Here is a 17,529-nt window from a genome sequence, read left to right on the forward strand (position 1 = left end):
GCTTTCGAGGAGGAAGGCCTGGGATGGCTCAAAGACGGGTGGAACCCACATCCCAATAGGTGGGAGCGCGGGAAACTCCAGTGAGCCGAAGCGAATCGTATCGCCTGAGCCCGCCATGGCGAAGGTGGTAGAAAAGTGGGCCATCCGATGACAAAAAGTGTTGAACGTACAGCGTCTTTCCTACGGACGGCGCCAACTGTCGGTGTAGAAAGTGACCAACAAGTAAATATTTATAGTTTTACCGTACGTTATGATCGGAGGTGGCCTTGCACACACAGGGTTTATACTGGTTCAAGCAACGTGTCCTACGTTCAGTTTGAGTCGGTCGGTGACTTTATTTCTGAGCCTAGGTGCTCGAAGTTTGCAGTGGGGTTACAAACGAGAAGGAGAAAGATGGAGGGTACAAGAGGTCTGGTCGGACTCCGGTCAGAAGGGCCGAGAGCGATAGGAGCTCCGTTATAAGCTAAGTGTTCAAGCGTGTGCTTAAGGTTCGAACCTGGCAGTTCTGTGATTGTGAACTAGTGAACTTGATCGATCTAATGAATCTGAAATTACTTGAATGTTGGGAGAGAGCGCATCTCCTTTTATAGATGAAGGAGATGGCCTAACAAGTGAGGGGGAGAGAGTACGTATGCTTCAGAGCCTTGCTGCCCACGCCGGCGGGTACAGGATGATGGTATACGCCCACAATACTGTCGAATGTCAGATGCACGTGGGAGGTGGTGTTGTCTTCTTCGAGCATGGCAGACGTCGGTGCCTGCCACACTGTTGATACCTAAGGTAGGCAAGGGGTTTTTACCATGTTCGTCCGGTACGGTAAAAGTAGGCGCCTACAACACTGTCGATGCCCAGAGGCATGTGGGGGACCTTATTATATGGGAGTTAATGACGCCCACAATACTATAGAGGAAAATGTCGGCGCCTACAATACTCTTTGTGTCAGGGAGGTTGTAGAATACTGTTTCTACAGGTGTACAGGGTACGGTCCCTGGTATCGTGTTTTGACTTGTGCGCTCTGTCTTGCTTTCTCCGTTCGTTTCCCGGTCCTTTCTGAGCTGGCGTCCCTGGTCGGTTGGTCCCAGTCGGTTCTGATCGCGCCAGTCGAAGACGAGCAGTGAGTTGGGTTTTTGCGTACCCCGGTCGAAAACGTGGAGTCGGAGTCGGAAGTAGTGTTTTGGCCAGGCGTTCCGGTCGGAGAGGCCGTCCAGAGGCGGGCTGGAGACCGAAGTGAGCCCTCCGGTCGGAGAGGTGGGCCGAAGTCGAAAAACGGGCGTTGCTCCTCCTTGGCCAGACCTTCTAGTCGGTGATTGGATCGCCCTTCTGGCCTGCTGTTTAGATACTTGGATCGGTCCATGAGTTGTGCGCTGTCTGCTTAGGCCGAGCCTTTGTTTGAGAAGCCGGTCCGCGAGGGACCCCGGGTTTATAAACCCTACACAAATGTTGCACGCATTTTCTATAAATCGAGTCAAACTTGCGGCACGCAAACCAATGATAATAATATTTAGGGACTGAGGGAGTAGTCAAAACATAATGTAAATAGTGTTTCTAGAGATTTAGCCGTTCTATCAACACTCGTATTACCAAATAAGTTTATTGATTATATAAGTATACTTCATGATTAACCTCATGATATTTATTACTCATCAGCGATAACTTGTGTTTTACTCTCTCTGTGAATAAATCAATTGCTGGATTTATCTTAAGTAAAAAAACCTTTTATGTTCGGTTGAAGTTATAGAAAAAAAATAGATCTATTTGTGACTCTAAATAAACACATTACGCAAGTCATAAAATTTAGCGTTATTTTGTATAAATTTGGTGAAACTAAAGAAGATTGACTTAATACAACTCTAGAAATTGATTTGATTAGTAACAAAGGGAGTATATACTTAAGATTAATTCACTCCTTGGGAAGCACGTTTTATCCTTTTCCTTTAAGAAGACAGTGACGGACAGGATGCACAGGGTCATACGCGTCCCCGTACCGAAAACGGATAGTAATTTTTTTTTCTTCCTTTCCTTCTTTGATCAAAAGACGGGCAGTAATTTCCACAGGCCCAATCATTTCTCAACCAACGGCTGACACGTGACACGGGAGCGACGTACGTATCTCAACGCAGCGGAGACCCGACCTTTTTACGGCGACGGCCGAGGGGCAAATCCGTCAGCTCGGCTCGGCCCCGCGCGCGCGGGCGGCCACATCGCATCGCATCGCCTCTTCCGGTTGACGAGCAGTCGAGCAGGGCAGATCACCCAGAGCGAGCGAGCTGCGAGCAGAACGGAGCGGCGGGGGCGCGCTATTTATCGTTACCGAGGGCCGCCTCTTACCGAGTGCCCGTGCCGTCGCTCCCCAGCCCCCCCACGCCGCCGTTCCCTCCTCCTCCTCCTCTCCGCCGCCTGCGGCCTGCCTCCAAACAGCCGCGGACCCGCCTCGATCGCCTCGTGCTAGTGCTAGGGAGGGAGGGTGGGGCGGACCACTGCCTGCGGTGCCTCCTGAAATCGCCGCCGACAGCTTCTGCGGCCTCCTGGTGGATCCCGGCCCTCTGAGCTCAAATTAGGTAAGTTCATGCCGTGTCCATGACTGAGGACTGAGGAGCTTCTTTTTCTTGTGCGATTTTTTTCTAGCTGAAGATGAGAAGGCCAAGTGATGTTTGCTTAAAAAGACTCTGCCTCCATGGTGTTCGTTGCTAAAATTTAAATCTTTCTTCTTCTTCTGTTTTTGTATGAACAGAGCTGGTGGCCAAAAATTGATATGTTTTTCTCCTCACTTTTTTTGTTCTTGTGGAGCAGGATCTGAACAGAAGCTGCCGGGCCAGCTGATGTACGGCTCGCCGGTGCCCAAGGACCTGAACCTCCCGGTGCAGCCGCCGATGACGTCGTCCGGGCTGCTACGCTACAGATCGGCGCCCAGCACGGTGCTCGGCGACCTCTGCGAGGACCTGCTCCCTCCGGCACCCGGCGCCGGGCCCCCGCGCGACGCCGGCGGCGCCGACAACGTCTTCTCCAGGTTCCTGGCCGACCACCACCACATCCGAGACGACAAGCCGTCGCCGCCACCGCCGCCGCCGACTGCCCACTTCCCGAGTGCGGCCGACATGGCCTCCCAGCAGCACCAGCATCAGCAAATGATGTTCCACTCCCAGTCCCAGTCCCAGTCCCAGCAGCAGCAGATGGTGGACGCTAATAAGTCCGGGGGGCTCTACCGCACCGTCAGCTCGGGCATGGAAGCCACCGGCGCCGGCGTCGGCGCCGCCAGCAACCTGATTCGGCAGAGCAGCTCCCCCGCAGGTTTCCTGGATCATTTCAGCATGGACAACGGTTGGTTGGTCTCTCGCTCGCTCTCCTTAATCCGGCCTCCATTTGGAACTTCCTCGGTTGCCATTCCCTGCTTGCTTCCAGCAGCTTCTTCCATCGCGGCTGGGCAGCAATTATTGCAGTTCTTGCTTGGGGAATTTCGCTTCCCCCGAAACATTTCTATTTCCGGAAGTAACTGACACGGAGGGCCACCACCTCCGCCTGTTGCTGTCTTGCTCGATTCTTCTTCATCCAGGGTACGGGGCGATGCTGAGGGCGAGCATGGGCATGGGTTTCCGGGACGGCAGCGGCGGCGCCGGTGGCGGCACGACGGATTCCCTCGCGGGCGGCGGCGGCGGTAGCGGCAGGCTCAAGGGGCAGCTGAGCTTCTCGTCGCGACAGGGGTCGCTGATGTCCCAGATCTCGGAGATGGACAGCGAGGAGGTCGGAGGGAGCAGCCCCGAGGCCGCTGGCGGCGGCAGGGGCGCCTACATCCCGGGGTACCCGATGAGCTCCGCCGGGTGGGACGAGTCGTCGTCTGCGCTCGTGTCGGACAGCCTGTCCGGGATGAAACGCCCGCCGGACTCGTCGGAGCCCGGCGGCCAGCAGCAGCAGCAGAACGGCGGGCTGGCGCACCAGTTCAGCCTGCCCAAGACGTCGTCGGAGATGGCGGCCATCGAGAAGTTCCTCCAGTTCCAGGACGCCGTGCCCTGCAAGATCCGCGCCAAGCGCGGGTGCGCCACGCACCCGCGCAGCATCGCCGAGCGGGTGAGCGAGCTTGCACCGAATCCCAAACCCAAACACGTACTAGTATTTTCTTAAGAAATCTTCTAGCCTGCGGTTGAGCGATTCGCTGATGCCTCCATCTTTTGACCGACCGGCCATTCAGGTGAGGAGGACAAAGATCAGCGAGCGAATCAGGAAGCTGCAGGAGCTCGTGCCCAACATGGACAAGGTACTGCTACTGCCCTGCCCTGCCCTGTCCCGCTATGCTCTGCTCCCACCAATTTCTGCAGTAGGCGATAGAACAGTGTTCTTCTCTTCTGTTAGCAAATTCTGCTTGCCGCCATGCGAGTTGAGTTGCGAGGACCACTCCGGGCTGAACTGACCTACTTGCTTCCCGTTCCCTGCAGCAAACCAACACCTCCGACATGCTGGATTTGGCCGTCGACTACATCAAGGATCTCCAGAAGCAGGTCAAGGTACGAGCGAGCCAAGGAACTCCGGTTTCCTCCTCCAAAACTCAAATCCAAATGATGCGATCGATGAACATTACGGCGGCCGGCAGACCTGTCGCCGTCGGCAGCCTTTTGGTCTCGTTGCAAGGTCAGCCAGTGACGTCCAAATCACGGAGGCTCATCGATCTGATCTTGCCCGGTGGCTGACGGCGAGGGTCACCTACAATTACAACGATCTGTCGTTGACTTTTCACCTAGCTCGAGTAGTATCTTATCCGGAACACACGCTGGCTGCAAACACAGCATGGATCGAGCTTACTGCCACCTGTATGTTAATCCGTGATCTGTTTGATGCATTGCAGGCGTTGAACGAGAGCCGCGCCAGCTGCACCTGCCCGGCGAGCAAGCACCAGCAGTTCTCCGGCTGAAGCACCGGCCGGCAGTCCCATCTCCGGCTTGGTACTACACTACTCTACACAGCGCAGCAAAGACCTGCTGGAGACCTGAGAGAGGAACAGGAACAGGATCGAGGGGTCGTGTGACCGTAGCTTCTTCTCTCCGTTCGCTGCGCTTGCGTGGTCTCTGGTCGAGTAGAGGAGCTCGACTGCTGAAGAGTGTGTGTGTGTGTGTGACTGAGCAAGCGAGCTTGTACAGTGCCGGAGGCTGGACTGGAGCAGTGGCATCATCAAGTATTCAGGCAACTGGACTGGAGGGGGGTGGTGAGACATGAGAAGAGGAAGAAACAATTGTATAGTACCGCTTTGTTTTTTTGCTTCGCTGTAACACTTTTGCTACATATTTGTACCATCATGCATGTCCATGCCCATTGTTACATTTACATAGGAAAACTTTACCGCTGCTGTGTTTGTGTGATTTTACCAGCAGCAGTGCCCATAGGACGATTAGTTCAACTCAGCAGAGTCCAGCATCTTCAACAGATTACTTATGCTACATCCTAAAGTCTATATAGGTTGTCTCGTATTATTAGTAGCGTGACTTTTTCTTTTTCTCTCACAGTAGATTACCAATACCTTCAAGCGTTTCACACCAAAATCAAAGGGATTAGAGCCCTTGATTTTGACGTGAAACGAGCAGGCCCTAGAGTGGATAGGGTTGATATAAAACGAATAGGCCCTAAGGCATTGTTTTGATGGCACATGTATCCCCCTTAATCCATATTTGTAGAAGTGGATTGGAGTAGAAGTGTAGAACTTAAACTAATTTCTACTCCAATCTACCTAAACGCATGTGGATTGATGTTGATAGATGTGCATCCAAACAAGGCCTGAAGTGGATAGGGGAGAGGGGATGGATCACCTATATTTGAGGGAGAGGCGGTGGATTTGAAGAAGTTACTTAGAATTTTTAGGTATTAAGAATAATTTTTTAGGGATCGAGAATAGTATGAATAATCTATTTGAAAAACCACATTTCCTTATATTGCATATTTTTAGTATTAGGAATGAGATAAGAATTTGTTGAAAATGCTTTAAGGCCCTTATCCTACTTTCGAAGGTTGGTGAAAAAAACACCCACTCTAGCAGGGCACCTAACAGGTCATAGAAAATAGAACATTCTCAAATTCTCTCCTCAAACCCTTATTATCGGTGCTTTAGAGCATACGCATACTTTTCTGTTTCAACCATTTCTATTCATGCACCCGTTCGGAACTGCGCGTGCCCTAAGCAGTTGCACCACCGGCAGTGCAGACACGACTCATGTGAGGGAGGATCGCAAAACCTTAGTGGCAGTCGTGGAGGAGTAGGGAGGGTGGCCATGAAGGTGGTGTTGGGAATGCAAGATGGGAGAGAAAAAATAAAGAAAAAAAAGAAATAATATGACTGACAAATATGTCTTATGAACATAGGGACTCTAATTCTAGAGTTAAGCTCAAGTCTAAAATAACATGATATGCAAAAGTTAGGGAAAAAGTCTTGAATTAAAAGTAAAAACCTAATTTGACGGAACCATTTTAACACACCGTCATCCTCACCAACCACCACACCGCGAATTATAAGTAGTGCGTTGCATTGGCTTTTGCTCCCTGGTTCACGGCCACGCTAGCTGAATGTGATGGACCATACTTTACCTTGTACGCATACATACATGACGCGCGCAGGTTTGGTGAGAGACTTTATATATATATATATATATATATATATATATATATATATATATATATATATATATATATATATATATATATATATATATATATATATATATATATATATATATATATATATATAGGGAGAGGCTATTCAGTAGCTGGCTACAAAATAAGTTATTCTGTAGCCACCTCCATTTACCATAATTTTATATACTAATTTACCATAATGTCAATACATATTTACGATAGTTGGGTTACTATAACATATGGGGATATTTACCATAACGTTATAGTAAACTACTTTGTAAGGAGTTACTATAATCTCGTAAATTAACATAGTAATTATCGTAACTCAAAGTGGCTACAGAATAAGTTATTTTGTAGCCAGCTATAGGATAGTAGTTCTATATATATATATATATATATATATATATATATATATATATATATATATATATATATATATATATATATATATAGAACTACTATCATGTATGTAGCTGGCTATAGAATAACTTATTCTGTAGCCACTTTGAGTTATGATAATTACTATGTTAATTTACGAGATTATAGTAACTCCTTACTAAGTGGTTTAATATAACGTTATGGTAAATATCTCCATGTGTTATAGTAACCCAACTATCGTAAATATGTATTGACATTATGGTAAATTAGTATATAAAATTATAGTAAATGGAGGTGGCTACAGAATAACTTATTTTGTAGCCGGCTACTGAATAGCCTCTCCCAATATATATATATATATATATATATATATATATATATATATATATATATATATATATATATATATATATATATACACACACACACACACACGACACACGGGGAGGCTAAAACGCAACAACGTGCAATTAATATAGCAATTGCACATACCACAAAAACACCTCCCACCCCCGCGCCCGACAAAAATAGGCCACGCCCATTCTGGGTGGTCCCGCATCCACCCGCGCGTGGGCCGCTCGCCTCCCCGCAAAAAATGGGCCGCGCGCATCCGATTCATCCGAATCGAGCGCCAATTGCAACACCGTGTGTCTTGTGATTGCAACATTGATTCTGTTCTGGTTGCAACATATATGCGTGTGCACGGGATGTCTTGAACGGCAAGTAAGAAATACAACAGAAACAGAAAAGGGGATCGCCTGAGGAGGAAAAAACGCATCCCACCCCACGCCCCCCTCTCTCGCAGTAGAGGCGCCGCTGCCGCCGGCGGAGCGCCTTGAGGGGGAGCGCGCTCCTCGCCCTGCGCCGCCGCGCGAGCCACCGCGCTCCTCGCCATGCACCGCCGCGCTCCTCGTCCTGCGCCGCCGCGCGAGCCGCCTCCCCACGTCCCGCCTCCAGCATCGAGATGGGGCCAACGCCGCCATCGCTCGTCGAGGCTGGGCCGCTCGCCCTGCGTGATCCATCGACGGCATCAGAGAGGGTCGCTGCGTTGATTCGAGCACATCGGAGAGAGCCTCCGTTGTCGTCGACACCCATGCTTCCCCCGATAACAGCAATTACAAGCGATCCCCTCCACCATACGACGACACTCACGCCACCGGCGACATTGGCTCTAGGGGACCTGGTGACTCCAGATGCCAACCAGCTGTTCTACCCGGTAAAAAAAAAGCACTTGACCTCCCTTATGTTGTGCCTGTGAGTTGAATGCTTGAATCACCTATGATTTGTGTGTTGGGTGCAACTAATTGCAACACGACTTTCGTAGTAATTGCGACACAACTTTGGGATTAAACTGAATAACCTGTCACTGACTTTTCACATGGATCTGGAAAAAATGCAACTAATTGCAACAGAGATTTGGTAGTAATTGCAACGGAGATGTGGTAGTAATTGCTACACATGGCTTTGAGTTTTAAACTGAATTACCTGTGTTTGACTTTTCCGTGGATCTGATAAAAAGAAAATGCAACTGATTGCAACTAGGATGTGGTATAAATTGCAACAGAGACATGGTAGTAATTGCAACAGAGAATTTTCCAGTGAGTCTGCATCATTTTATTTTGAAAAAAAATATCACACATGTTTTGTATGTTTTCTTTTTGTCAGGAATCAGCTATACCAGCTGTGTTAGTGCCAAGAGTGAGGCAGCAATTCTCTACAAAAAATGATGCTTACATATTTTACAAAGATTATGCAAAGCTGGCTGGGTTCAGTTTGAGGACAGCGAGAACAAGCAAGGAGACGAATCATTGGGTCTGCAACAGGGAAGGGAAACATGAGAGCAAAAATAAAGAAGAAGAAGCAAAAACAGAAAAGGGATCGAGAAGATGCGGCTGCTCGGCTTATGTGAAAGTTAAGAAGGATGGGAAGCACAATTTCTGGTTCTTTGACCATGTGCAGGAAGCCCACAACCACAAACTTGAGCCGTCTCCCAGGATGACAAGATACATGCACGTGCACAAGAACATGGCAGAAGGCATGAGTGACTTATTTAACATAATGACATGGAACGGAGTTCCACATCAGGCAGCATTGAATGTGATGGCGGATCTGTATGATGGTCGCCATATGTGGGGTTTTACAGAGGACATAAAGAATATATACGTGCTGATTTTTTTTTCACTGAATTGCAACATGTCACATATTTGAATTGCAAAAAAACATGTGACTGAACTTTTTCTAACAAAAACTGCCCTATATTTTTTAAATGTTCACAGGAAGGTGGCGAAGGCTAGGGAGGAAAGAGAAGATGATCTTAACAAGCTGCTGCAGTTCTTCAGAGAATGCAAGGAGAACAACGAATATTTCTACTGGGATGTGGATGCAGATCCAAAGACTGGAGTGATCAAAAACATATTCTGGAGTCATGCAAGCCAGAGAGCTGAATACAAAGATTTTGGAGACGCCATCACCTTTGATACGACACATAAAACCAACAGCAAGAAGATACCGCTGGCGATGTTTGTTGGAGCCAACAATAACCTCAAGAATGTGACCTTCGGACAAGCTCTGATAGGTGATGAATCGATTGGATCATTCAAATAGTTGTTTGAGACGTTCAAGAGTTGCATGGGTGGACAGGAACCTCATGTTATCCTGACGGGTGAGCCTTATCTTCTTTTCTAAAAACACTGATTGCAACCTTAAAAAATTGTATAGTTGTTGCAGCAAAATGCCGATGTGTGTGTTGCTGATCCTGTTTCCCCCCTGTTTTCTGTCTTTTATCAGACGAAGATCCAGCAATGAAAGTTGCAATTGAGTTGGTGTTTTTCAAGTCTCAACACATAAACTATCGCAGGCACATAATAAGGCCTTGGGAGTTTGAGTTGGACCAGCTGTACACTGAGCACAAGGATAAAAACTTGAAGGAAAGGCTTGAATCGTTGATAAACTATCCATTGGGCCCGACGCAATTTGAGGTTGAATGGGAGAAGCTAGTTGATGAGTGTGGCAATGCTGATCATCCTGCCATTAGAGCCCTATGGGATAAGAGGGAGAGGTGGATAGCTGCTTATTTCAAGGGGATGTATTGTGGTAGGATGACGTCGACGCAACGATCGGAGAGCCAGATTAGGGTGCTCAAAGATGGCTATGTTAGTGAGAGCACTAGCCTGCACATGTTTGCTAGAAGGATGCTAGACTCACTCCAGCACGCTGACCACATGGACGCAGGAGAGACACATTATGCACAGGTAAAAGAAAAACAAAAAAATCACATGGCATTTGCAATGGTTACTGTTCCCCAGTTACCACACAGTCCATATTCTAATTGCAAAAAAAGACAAACATACTAAAAAAATAAAGATTGCTAAATGCAGGCTGAGGTGGTGCGGGCTTGCAAAGCAAAATTTGATGAGCAGCTATGCAGAGTGTACACTAGACCTATATACCAAGAGTACAAAAAGTAGTACAATAACAGCACAGCATTTGTCATTCGCCCTGATCCAGACCCACAGATGAGTAATGGGTGGTTGGTGAAGCATGAACAAGGGGGAGGGAGCTTCTGCTGGGCATAACATGAATTCAGGGTGGTTGCTGATAAGGACAATGGTGAATATAGATGTGAATGCAAACAATAGGAACACACAGGTATGCACGGATCTAAAAAAATATTTGTTAAAAGCTCCAATTGCAACTTCGTGGGCACACAGTTGCAACATGTATCATACAAATGATTGCAACTTCTGACATGTGCATCTGTTGTTTTTAAAAAAAATTACAGGGCTATTCTGCATGCATATTATAAGAGCCTTCACCCACCTGCAGGTTAGGAAAATCCTAGAGAAGTACATCCAGAAAAGGTACACTCGTAGTGCGAGGCAAGAAGTTACGTGGGATAGGCATGACGGCGTGCTAATTGGTCTAGCAGCAAGCCAAGAATAGACCCGGATGTCCAGCTTGCTACCTAAGTTGATGAAGCTCGAAAGGGCAGGAAGTAGGTCAGATCGTGCTTGTCAAGAGACAAATAGGCAGCTAGACAAGATCATCCTAGGAATTGAAATGTTTCCAAGAAGCATAGAGAATGGGTCGCCAGGTAGTGGGCCGTCAGCAACTGAATCAGTGGCGACAACAGCACACCCTGCTAATGATGACACCACAGCTAATGGGTCGCTTGGCAGTGGGCCGTCGGCAACTGGATCAGTGGTGACAACAACACAACCTGATAATGGTAGCGCTGGATTGCAGCCATCATCAGCGTTGTTGCATGATGGATTGTTGCTGATTGAGCCCCCTGTAGCACGCACAAAAGGCAGAGGGAAGAAAAGGAAAAAAGAAGTTGAGCCTCCACGTGATGGTATCCCGTTTAGCACATATGACAAAGAAAACTATGGTAACAAGGAATGCAGCGGGTGTGGGGTTCAGGGTTCACATTACGTCATGACATGTCCGATAAACCCCGATCGAAGCAAGGCAGCAGAAATGCGTCTCCACGAAAAGAGTGCTAAAGCAAATGCTGGGCCTCCAAGGAAAAGAGGGCGGCCAAAGATAGTGAGGGATCTGCATGAAGAAAGTGATGTAGATGTTGCTGAAGTTGCTAAAACACAACCAAGCAGCTCTGCGCGCAGAGGGGCTGGAAGAGGAAGAGGTTCAGCAACCAGAGGCCATGGGGGGAGAGCTCCGCGTGTGAACTGCAATGAGTAAAAAGTGCTGGACCAAAAAAAAAAACAAAAAAGTCCTTTGTGTTTTCTTGCTGTAAAAACACAGTGTGGCATGTGTAGATTATAACCTCTACAAATTATAGGTTATATGTGTATAAATTAAAAACTATATGATTACATCTTTGAAACACATGCTTGTTTGTTTTTGAATACTTGCTAGTTGCTGTTTCTAGAAAACATCAAATATAATGAGAATGCTGGCAAAAAATAGTTGCTCTCTACACCTATTGTACACCGTTTGCAACATGGGTGTGACGCAGTTGCAATCTAGTTAATTACCATTTGCAACCTGATTAAGTACAAACCTGGTTAATTCTTAGTTTAAGAACCAATTCTGGGAAAAGCAAAAAATAGAATGAGAATGATGGCAAAAAGTCTCAGGTTAATACAAAATTGCACACCTATTGTACACCATTTGCAACATGATATGTGACGCAATTGCAACCTGGTTAATTACGAATTGCAACATGGTTAATTGCAACCTGGTTAATTATCTTAGTATGACAACCAATTCCAGCCTCCACTAAGTTTTCTGGTTAATTGATCGAGTTGTATGCATTCGTAAGCAAAATGATGGGACACGGTATAGTACAGCTTAAATAAATAAGAAGAAATATAACGATTATGTACAACATATGCACAAAAGCATTGCAAGTTATGACACATATGCAACCTTGTTGTTAATAACAAATTTGCTGCATCATTTAGATGTCATCAGGGAGGAGTTGCAATTTACAACAAGTCTTTGAACCAGTTACAACACGAGTGCTCGAGGAGTTGCAAGTTATGACACATAGTTTTCAAACAGTGTAAACATACATAGATATCATCGTACTGAAAAAACACAATGTGCATGATGCTGATAAACATCAATGACACACAAAACAAAAACATGTCGTGAAAGTTCATCATTGCTCAGCATCCCAAAGTATCTTCCTTCCGCCAATCCTATAAACATCCAGTTTGTCAGGTAGGTCAGCCTGGTTCAGTGGATGAAACACCAAGTAGTGCATGAGCTCTACCCTGTATATCATGCCCTTGAACTAAAAACACAGTGAAGAAGAAAGAAAAAAAAGAACATTTCAGACTGCTGAAAATGATAGTAGAACATGCAGATCATATATACATTTGAACACAAAGAAAATGTGGGGGCAAAAAAAGAAGGAAATGCTCACTGGATTGATGTTAATGTTCAGCTTCTCGCCATCCCAAAATTCCATATATTTCCAAAGGAAAAATATGCAATCACTGGGCCCGCCTTGTTTTGGGACCTCAACGAATGGCCTGCTCCATTTCTCAATTTGAGGGATTTTTTTCTTGCTGACCTTCTGGAATACAGCACTTATGATGGGGATCTTCTCAAAAATGGGCTCATGGCGTGATGCAGGGCTAGTGTCCGCCCAAAAATAGTCAATTGAGTCTAGGATATCGATCCAATTGTGAATTTGATTGATGTAGTAAACAAAATAATGCTTCCCAACACATACTGGAATAAATATCTGCATGCATATGTTGAGTATGATGCATCAGTTGAGTAAACAAAAAATAGTTGCTGTCTACACCTACTATACACCGTTTGCAACATGGGATGTGACACAATTGCAACCTGGTTAATTAACATTTGCAGTGGGACTACTTTGCTGGTTAATTACACATCAGTTGAGTATGATGTATCAGTTGTGGCCAGTTCCAAAAATCATTAAAAAGAGAGAGAAAAGCAAAACCAATCAAATAATCAAATACTAACTAGCTTTGCTCTGGTTAAATCAGGATAATGCTCGACTTCATTCTCAAGGTGCTGTCTTAATACAGTGAATTCTTGAGTCTCAGTTTTTCCATCATCTGTGTAGACGCTGTTAATGCCATTTACCAGGTGCTGGAGAAAACAAAATATGTGAAGATTAAAACAGCAGCTAATGTGCAAAAAAGAAAAGTGTGTATGGGGGTTCAGTAAAAACTCACATTGAAGCCAGTGGTGAGGAACAACCTATATCCGATTGAATTTTCCTTGTGGACAATATCATCATAATGGAGATAATGAACAGTGAAATCTAGAACAGAAGAGTCACCATCTTTGTCATCCGCAAAACTGGTAAGTAGATCATTGCCGTCAAAAGAGCAAAAGATGCTGAAATTAATCAGAGCCATCCTGTGCAGTGGGCAGAAACAGAATATGTTACAAAAAAATAAAAAAAATCAGAAGATAGGAAGCTAATTGCAACACTGATGTATGTCGTTTGCAACAATGATACGTGGGTGATTACTCTCTTAGCTTCTCATCAGACGCGATCTTGATCCTCAGAGCTAGAGCCTTTGCCAATGGTACTTTTGGGCGGTTGTTGGGAATTAGGAAAGGAGATATGTACTTCCTTGGCTTCTTCAACCGCTCTCCCACATGTTTGAAGATCATCTTTTGGAACTGATTGAAGTCTTGTGATCCTTGTTCACGTTCCTCTTGAGACAACCGGATAGGTGGGGTTAAGCAATTTATGTCTTCAATTGGATCATCTGGAAAAGATGCATCAGATGCAGCTTCGCTGGGCCCTTCCTCACCAACGACACTGCTCTTCAACATGGTAATCTCTACATTGACTTCATCGCGCATCTAACACAGATATTTCTCATGTTGAGCGCGGCACGCTTCCTGCTCTTTCTTCATACGAGTAAGAGACCTCTTGTTCCCGGCAGGTGCCCGAACAGCTTTTGCTTTCTTACGACCACCACGAAGAGGCTTGGAAAAAATGGAAAATTATAGTGAGCTGCAAACTATTAGAAAAAAGCTATATATATGCAAACAGACACGAGAAAAAAGCTGCCTGCATAAAAAAATAATTGTGTGTGTGTTTGTGTCATAAATAGCTTACAACAGATTTGCAAACTTTGTGGCCAGTGCTTGAGGTTGTCAAGGGATCCTCCTTGTGATCAGATGCCTCCTTTCTCGGTGTCTCAACTTCAGGATTGGTAGGCTGTGGTTGTGGTTGCCTGGATGCACCTCCAATCTCACTGGTTATGTTCTGTGGAATACAAATTGCAACCAATAATTCAATCCAATTACAATATTGATGCTACAAGAATTACTACACTATGAAGTGATCATCATGTCACCTGGTCAGTGGAGGGATCGCCAAGCATAGATGTTTCCAGCTGATTAATTATGGACTCCAACCCCTTCGAAGGACCACGCAATGGAAGCGGTGCTAGGGGTAAATGAAAAAGAAAAGTATATAAGAATTAACATGGCAAAACGGAAGAAAAAAAAAACTCATAATGAATACAGCCAAAAAAAGAGGGAGAATCATATAAAAGAATTACTTGATATGCCTTTCTCCTGGTCATCAACATTGCTGCTAGGTGTTAGCGACGTGTGGGGGGGGCTAATCTGAGATGACTGGGCATCAACATTGCCACTGCTTGACTCAGTGTTAATTGGTTCATGAATTCGAGAATGAGGATCTGTAACTTTGAAATAAAGGAAAATATAAGCTGGAATAATTAAGGTTGTAGGACCGTAACACATTGCAAATGCATATTCTACTGGAGACATGACCCCAATTGCAACAGAAACTACTGCACAGTTGGTACTGGTGCCATAACCCCAATTGCAACAGAAACTACTACAAAAAGTTGCTACTGGTGCCATGACCCACATTTGCAACTCTTGCCATGAACAAATGTGTGTTTGAATAAATACTACTAGTGTAACAAAAAAAGCCAATAAAAAAAATGCAACAAAAAACTACTATAGAAAAAATACTAGTAAAAAATACAAAGGATGCTAGATAAAAACACTTATAATTGTACCCATGCTGCTAGAGATCGACGTATAGCATCTGCATGTATAAAAAACAAAAAGACAAAACACAGGAGACCAAAAATTGCTACTGGAGACATGACCCAATTGCAACAGAAACTACGGCACAGTTGCTACTGGTGCCATGACCCAGTACTACATAGGAAGAAAAATACTAGTGGTGATTACAAAAAAATATGAAAAAGAATAACAAAAAAATTACATGGTGATTTCGTCCATTCCAACATAAGTATTCAAGGATTACCTCCAATATTTCCACCTTCTCCAGCATCTTTTTTGCCCTCTCCACCTGCACCAGATTCTTTGTCAGCACCTTCTTGGCCATCTCGGTCTCCGCCTTCAGGTCCTTTCTCAAATTCTTTTTCAGCACCTTCTTGGCCATCTCGGTCTCCGCCTTCAGGTCCTTTTCCAGCACCTTCTTGGCCATCTCCATCTCCGCCTTTAGGTCCTTGGCCAATATCATGGTCTGAATCACGTCCTTGGGCAAATCCATCTCCATCGAATTCTTCTTCATGAAAATCATCTTGGCCAAATCCAGCTCCACTAGTTTCTCCTCCTGCATAAAAAAATAGACACCCAACATAAGCTTGTTGGCCCACCTGCTCCCCAATTGCAACACAGATAATGGCTGTAATTGCAACATGAAAACAAAAAGACAAAAATGCAACAAAAAAAGAGAACCTAGTGGTGGTTCAACATCTAGAATATGTCCTCCGCTAGTCTCTCCTCCTGCATACCAAACAAATAGACACCCACGTAAGCTTGTTGGCCCCCTGCCCCCCAATTGCAACACAAATAATGTGGTAATTGAAAAATGAAACAAAGACAAAATGCAACAAAAGTACCTCCTCCAGAATTTGCTCCAACATTTTCTTCTTCTAGAACATCTTCGTCACCTACTGCTTTGCGTTGATCTTCATCAATAGCTGATTTAGCTGCTGCTGCATACCCAAAAATTTGTTAGTCTTGCAAACAAACTGATAATAAAAATTTCAAAACTGGTATGACATACAATTGCAACACATATATATGTTAGTAATTGCAATGTGAATACGTTGAAAACTGCAACAAACTACCTGATGCTCTAGATTTACTCTTCTTCCTCCTCTTTCCCCTCCTACGCTCATTAGCAGCTTCCCTACTAGCATGGGAATCAGCAAGAAGCTTCTGAATAGCACTGAAGCACTCGTGATGACTTTTTGCCATTAGATCGTTGGCCATAGTAATGTACTGAGCAACCTTGGTCACGTAGGTCTAGGCCTAGGCAGTACTGTCATCAAAAGCCTTCAATATCTTAAGCGCCTCTGACTTCCTACTTCTTCCAACTACATCAACAATGCTCTGGCCAAAAGCAGTACGGAAGCTCGGGTATTGGTGTAGAACAGGAGGCTGAAGCTCCATGGCAGCATGCCCGCCAGGGGGATGATGTGTGCCAGCCACGTCCGCTGAGGTACCAGTAGCATAAGAAGCTCCCTCAAGAGCAAGAACAGGGCGAGGGGCAGCAATAGCAGGAGCAGCTGGGACAAAAGCGGGGGGTGTATAACATGTGGCGGCGATGCTTCTCAACTGCAGGTTTTTAAAAAACAAAAAAATGAAACTGGTTATCCAAAACGTAAAATCACATACTGGATAAAAAACATATCAAAAAAAAAGAAAAAATAGATTATCAGCATCTTACCCTGAGGTTGCCATATTCAATAGCATCTTCTAGAACATCCCCCCTGCGATCCAATGTTGTAATTCTGTCGATAATTTTGCTATCCAAAATAGCACATCGGGGGAGCGCGAACGAGTCTGCCTGTAGCCCATGCTGCAAGTGATCGACGTATAGCATTTGCATGTATAAAAAAAGACAAAACAAAAACACACACATGACACCAATTACTACTGAAGACATGACCCAATTGCAACAGAAAACTACTACACAATTGCTACTGATGACATGAACAATTTAATTACTACTGGAGACATGAACCAATTGCAACAGAAAACTACTAAACAGTTGATACTGGT

At 45.2% G+C, this 17,529-nt stretch overlaps 3 protein-coding genes across 4 annotated transcripts; 2 read left to right on the top strand and 1 right to left on the bottom strand.

Moving 5' to 3' along the window:
• Positions 1 to 2,190: 2,190 nt before the first annotated feature.
• Positions 2,191 to 5,453, top strand: LOC136476793 (transcription factor bHLH130-like). Of its 2 annotated transcripts, none has more exons than XM_066474748.1 (6): positions 2,191 to 2,558; positions 2,791 to 3,318; positions 3,551 to 4,062; positions 4,184 to 4,249; positions 4,428 to 4,496; positions 4,835 to 5,453. In XM_066474748.1, the coding sequence occupies exons 2-6, from the start codon at positions 2,820 to 2,822 to the stop codon at positions 4,898 to 4,900; spliced, it is 1,212 nt and encodes a 403-aa protein (XP_066330845.1). In that variant the 5' UTR covers positions 2,191 to 2,558; positions 2,791 to 2,819; the 3' UTR covers positions 4,901 to 5,453. The 2 variants fall into 2 exon arrangements, with proteins under 2 accessions (XP_066330845.1, XP_066330844.1); XM_066474747.1 differs by lacking the exon at positions 2,191 to 2,558 and adding an exon at positions 2,617 to 2,677.
• A 2,498-nt stretch (positions 5,454 to 7,951) lies between these two features.
• Positions 7,952 to 10,929, top strand: LOC136469457 (protein FAR1-RELATED SEQUENCE 4-like). The gene is made up of 5 exons (XM_066467646.1): positions 7,952 to 8,203; positions 8,653 to 9,098; positions 9,264 to 9,562; positions 9,775 to 10,238; positions 10,813 to 10,929. Exons 1-5 carry the CDS (start codon positions 7,952 to 7,954, stop codon positions 10,927 to 10,929), a joined length of 1,578 nt encoding a protein of 525 aa, XP_066323743.1.
• Positions 10,930 to 14,310: 3,381 nt separating this feature from the next.
• LOC136469458 (uncharacterized) lies at positions 14,311 to 16,737 on the bottom strand. The gene is made up of 6 exons (XM_066467647.1): positions 16,593 to 16,737; positions 16,362 to 16,457; positions 16,116 to 16,144; positions 15,761 to 16,072; positions 14,570 to 14,719; positions 14,311 to 14,436 (listed from the first exon to the last, which is right to left on the bottom strand). Exons 1-6 carry the CDS (start codon positions 16,735 to 16,737, stop codon positions 14,311 to 14,313), a joined length of 858 nt encoding a protein of 285 aa, XP_066323744.1.
• Positions 16,738 to 17,529: the final 792 nt, after the last annotated feature.

The sequence above is a fragment of the Miscanthus floridulus genome, chromosome 8 (assembly GCF_019320115.1).
Source record: "Miscanthus floridulus cultivar M001 chromosome 8, ASM1932011v1, whole genome shotgun sequence".
Classification (NCBI taxonomy): Eukaryota; Viridiplantae; Streptophyta; class Magnoliopsida; order Poales; family Poaceae; genus Miscanthus; species Miscanthus floridulus.

Bases quoted from the DNA above. Each gene is read 5' to 3' on its own strand.
- LOC136469457 (XM_066467646.1), top strand. From the start codon at position 7,952: ATGGGGCCAACGCCGCCATCGCTCGTCGAGGCTGGGCCGCTCGCCCTG. The intron at 9,099-9,263 runs GTATGATGGTCG...AAATGTTCACAG, and splicing joins TTGAATGTGATGGCGGATCT to GAAGGTGGCGAAGGCTAGGG. The intron at 9,563-9,774 runs GTGATGAATCGA...GTCTTTTATCAG, and splicing joins CTTCGGACAAGCTCTGATAG to ACGAAGATCCAGCAATGAAA.
- LOC136469458 (XM_066467647.1), bottom strand. From the start codon at position 16,737: ATGGCCAACGATCTAATGGCAAAAAGTCATCACGAGTGCTTCAGTGCT. The intron at 16,073-16,115 runs GTGGGCCAACAA...TTTTTTATGCAG, and splicing joins GTGTTGCAATTGGGGAGCAG to GAGGAGAAACTAGTGGAGCT. The intron at 14,720-15,760 runs GTAATCCTTGAA...TGTATTCCACAG, and splicing joins AGAAGGTGGAAATATTGGAG to AACATAACCAGTGAGATTGG.
- LOC136476793 (XM_066474747.1), top strand. From the start codon at position 2,632: ATGAGAAGGCCAAGTGATGTTTGCTTAAAAAGACTCTGCCTCCATG. The intron at 4,063-4,183 runs GTGAGCGAGCTT...CCGGCCATTCAG, and splicing joins CGCGCAGCATCGCCGAGCGG to GTGAGGAGGACAAAGATCAG. The intron at 4,250-4,427 runs GTACTGCTACTG...CGTTCCCTGCAG, and splicing joins TCGTGCCCAACATGGACAAG to CAAACCAACACCTCCGACAT.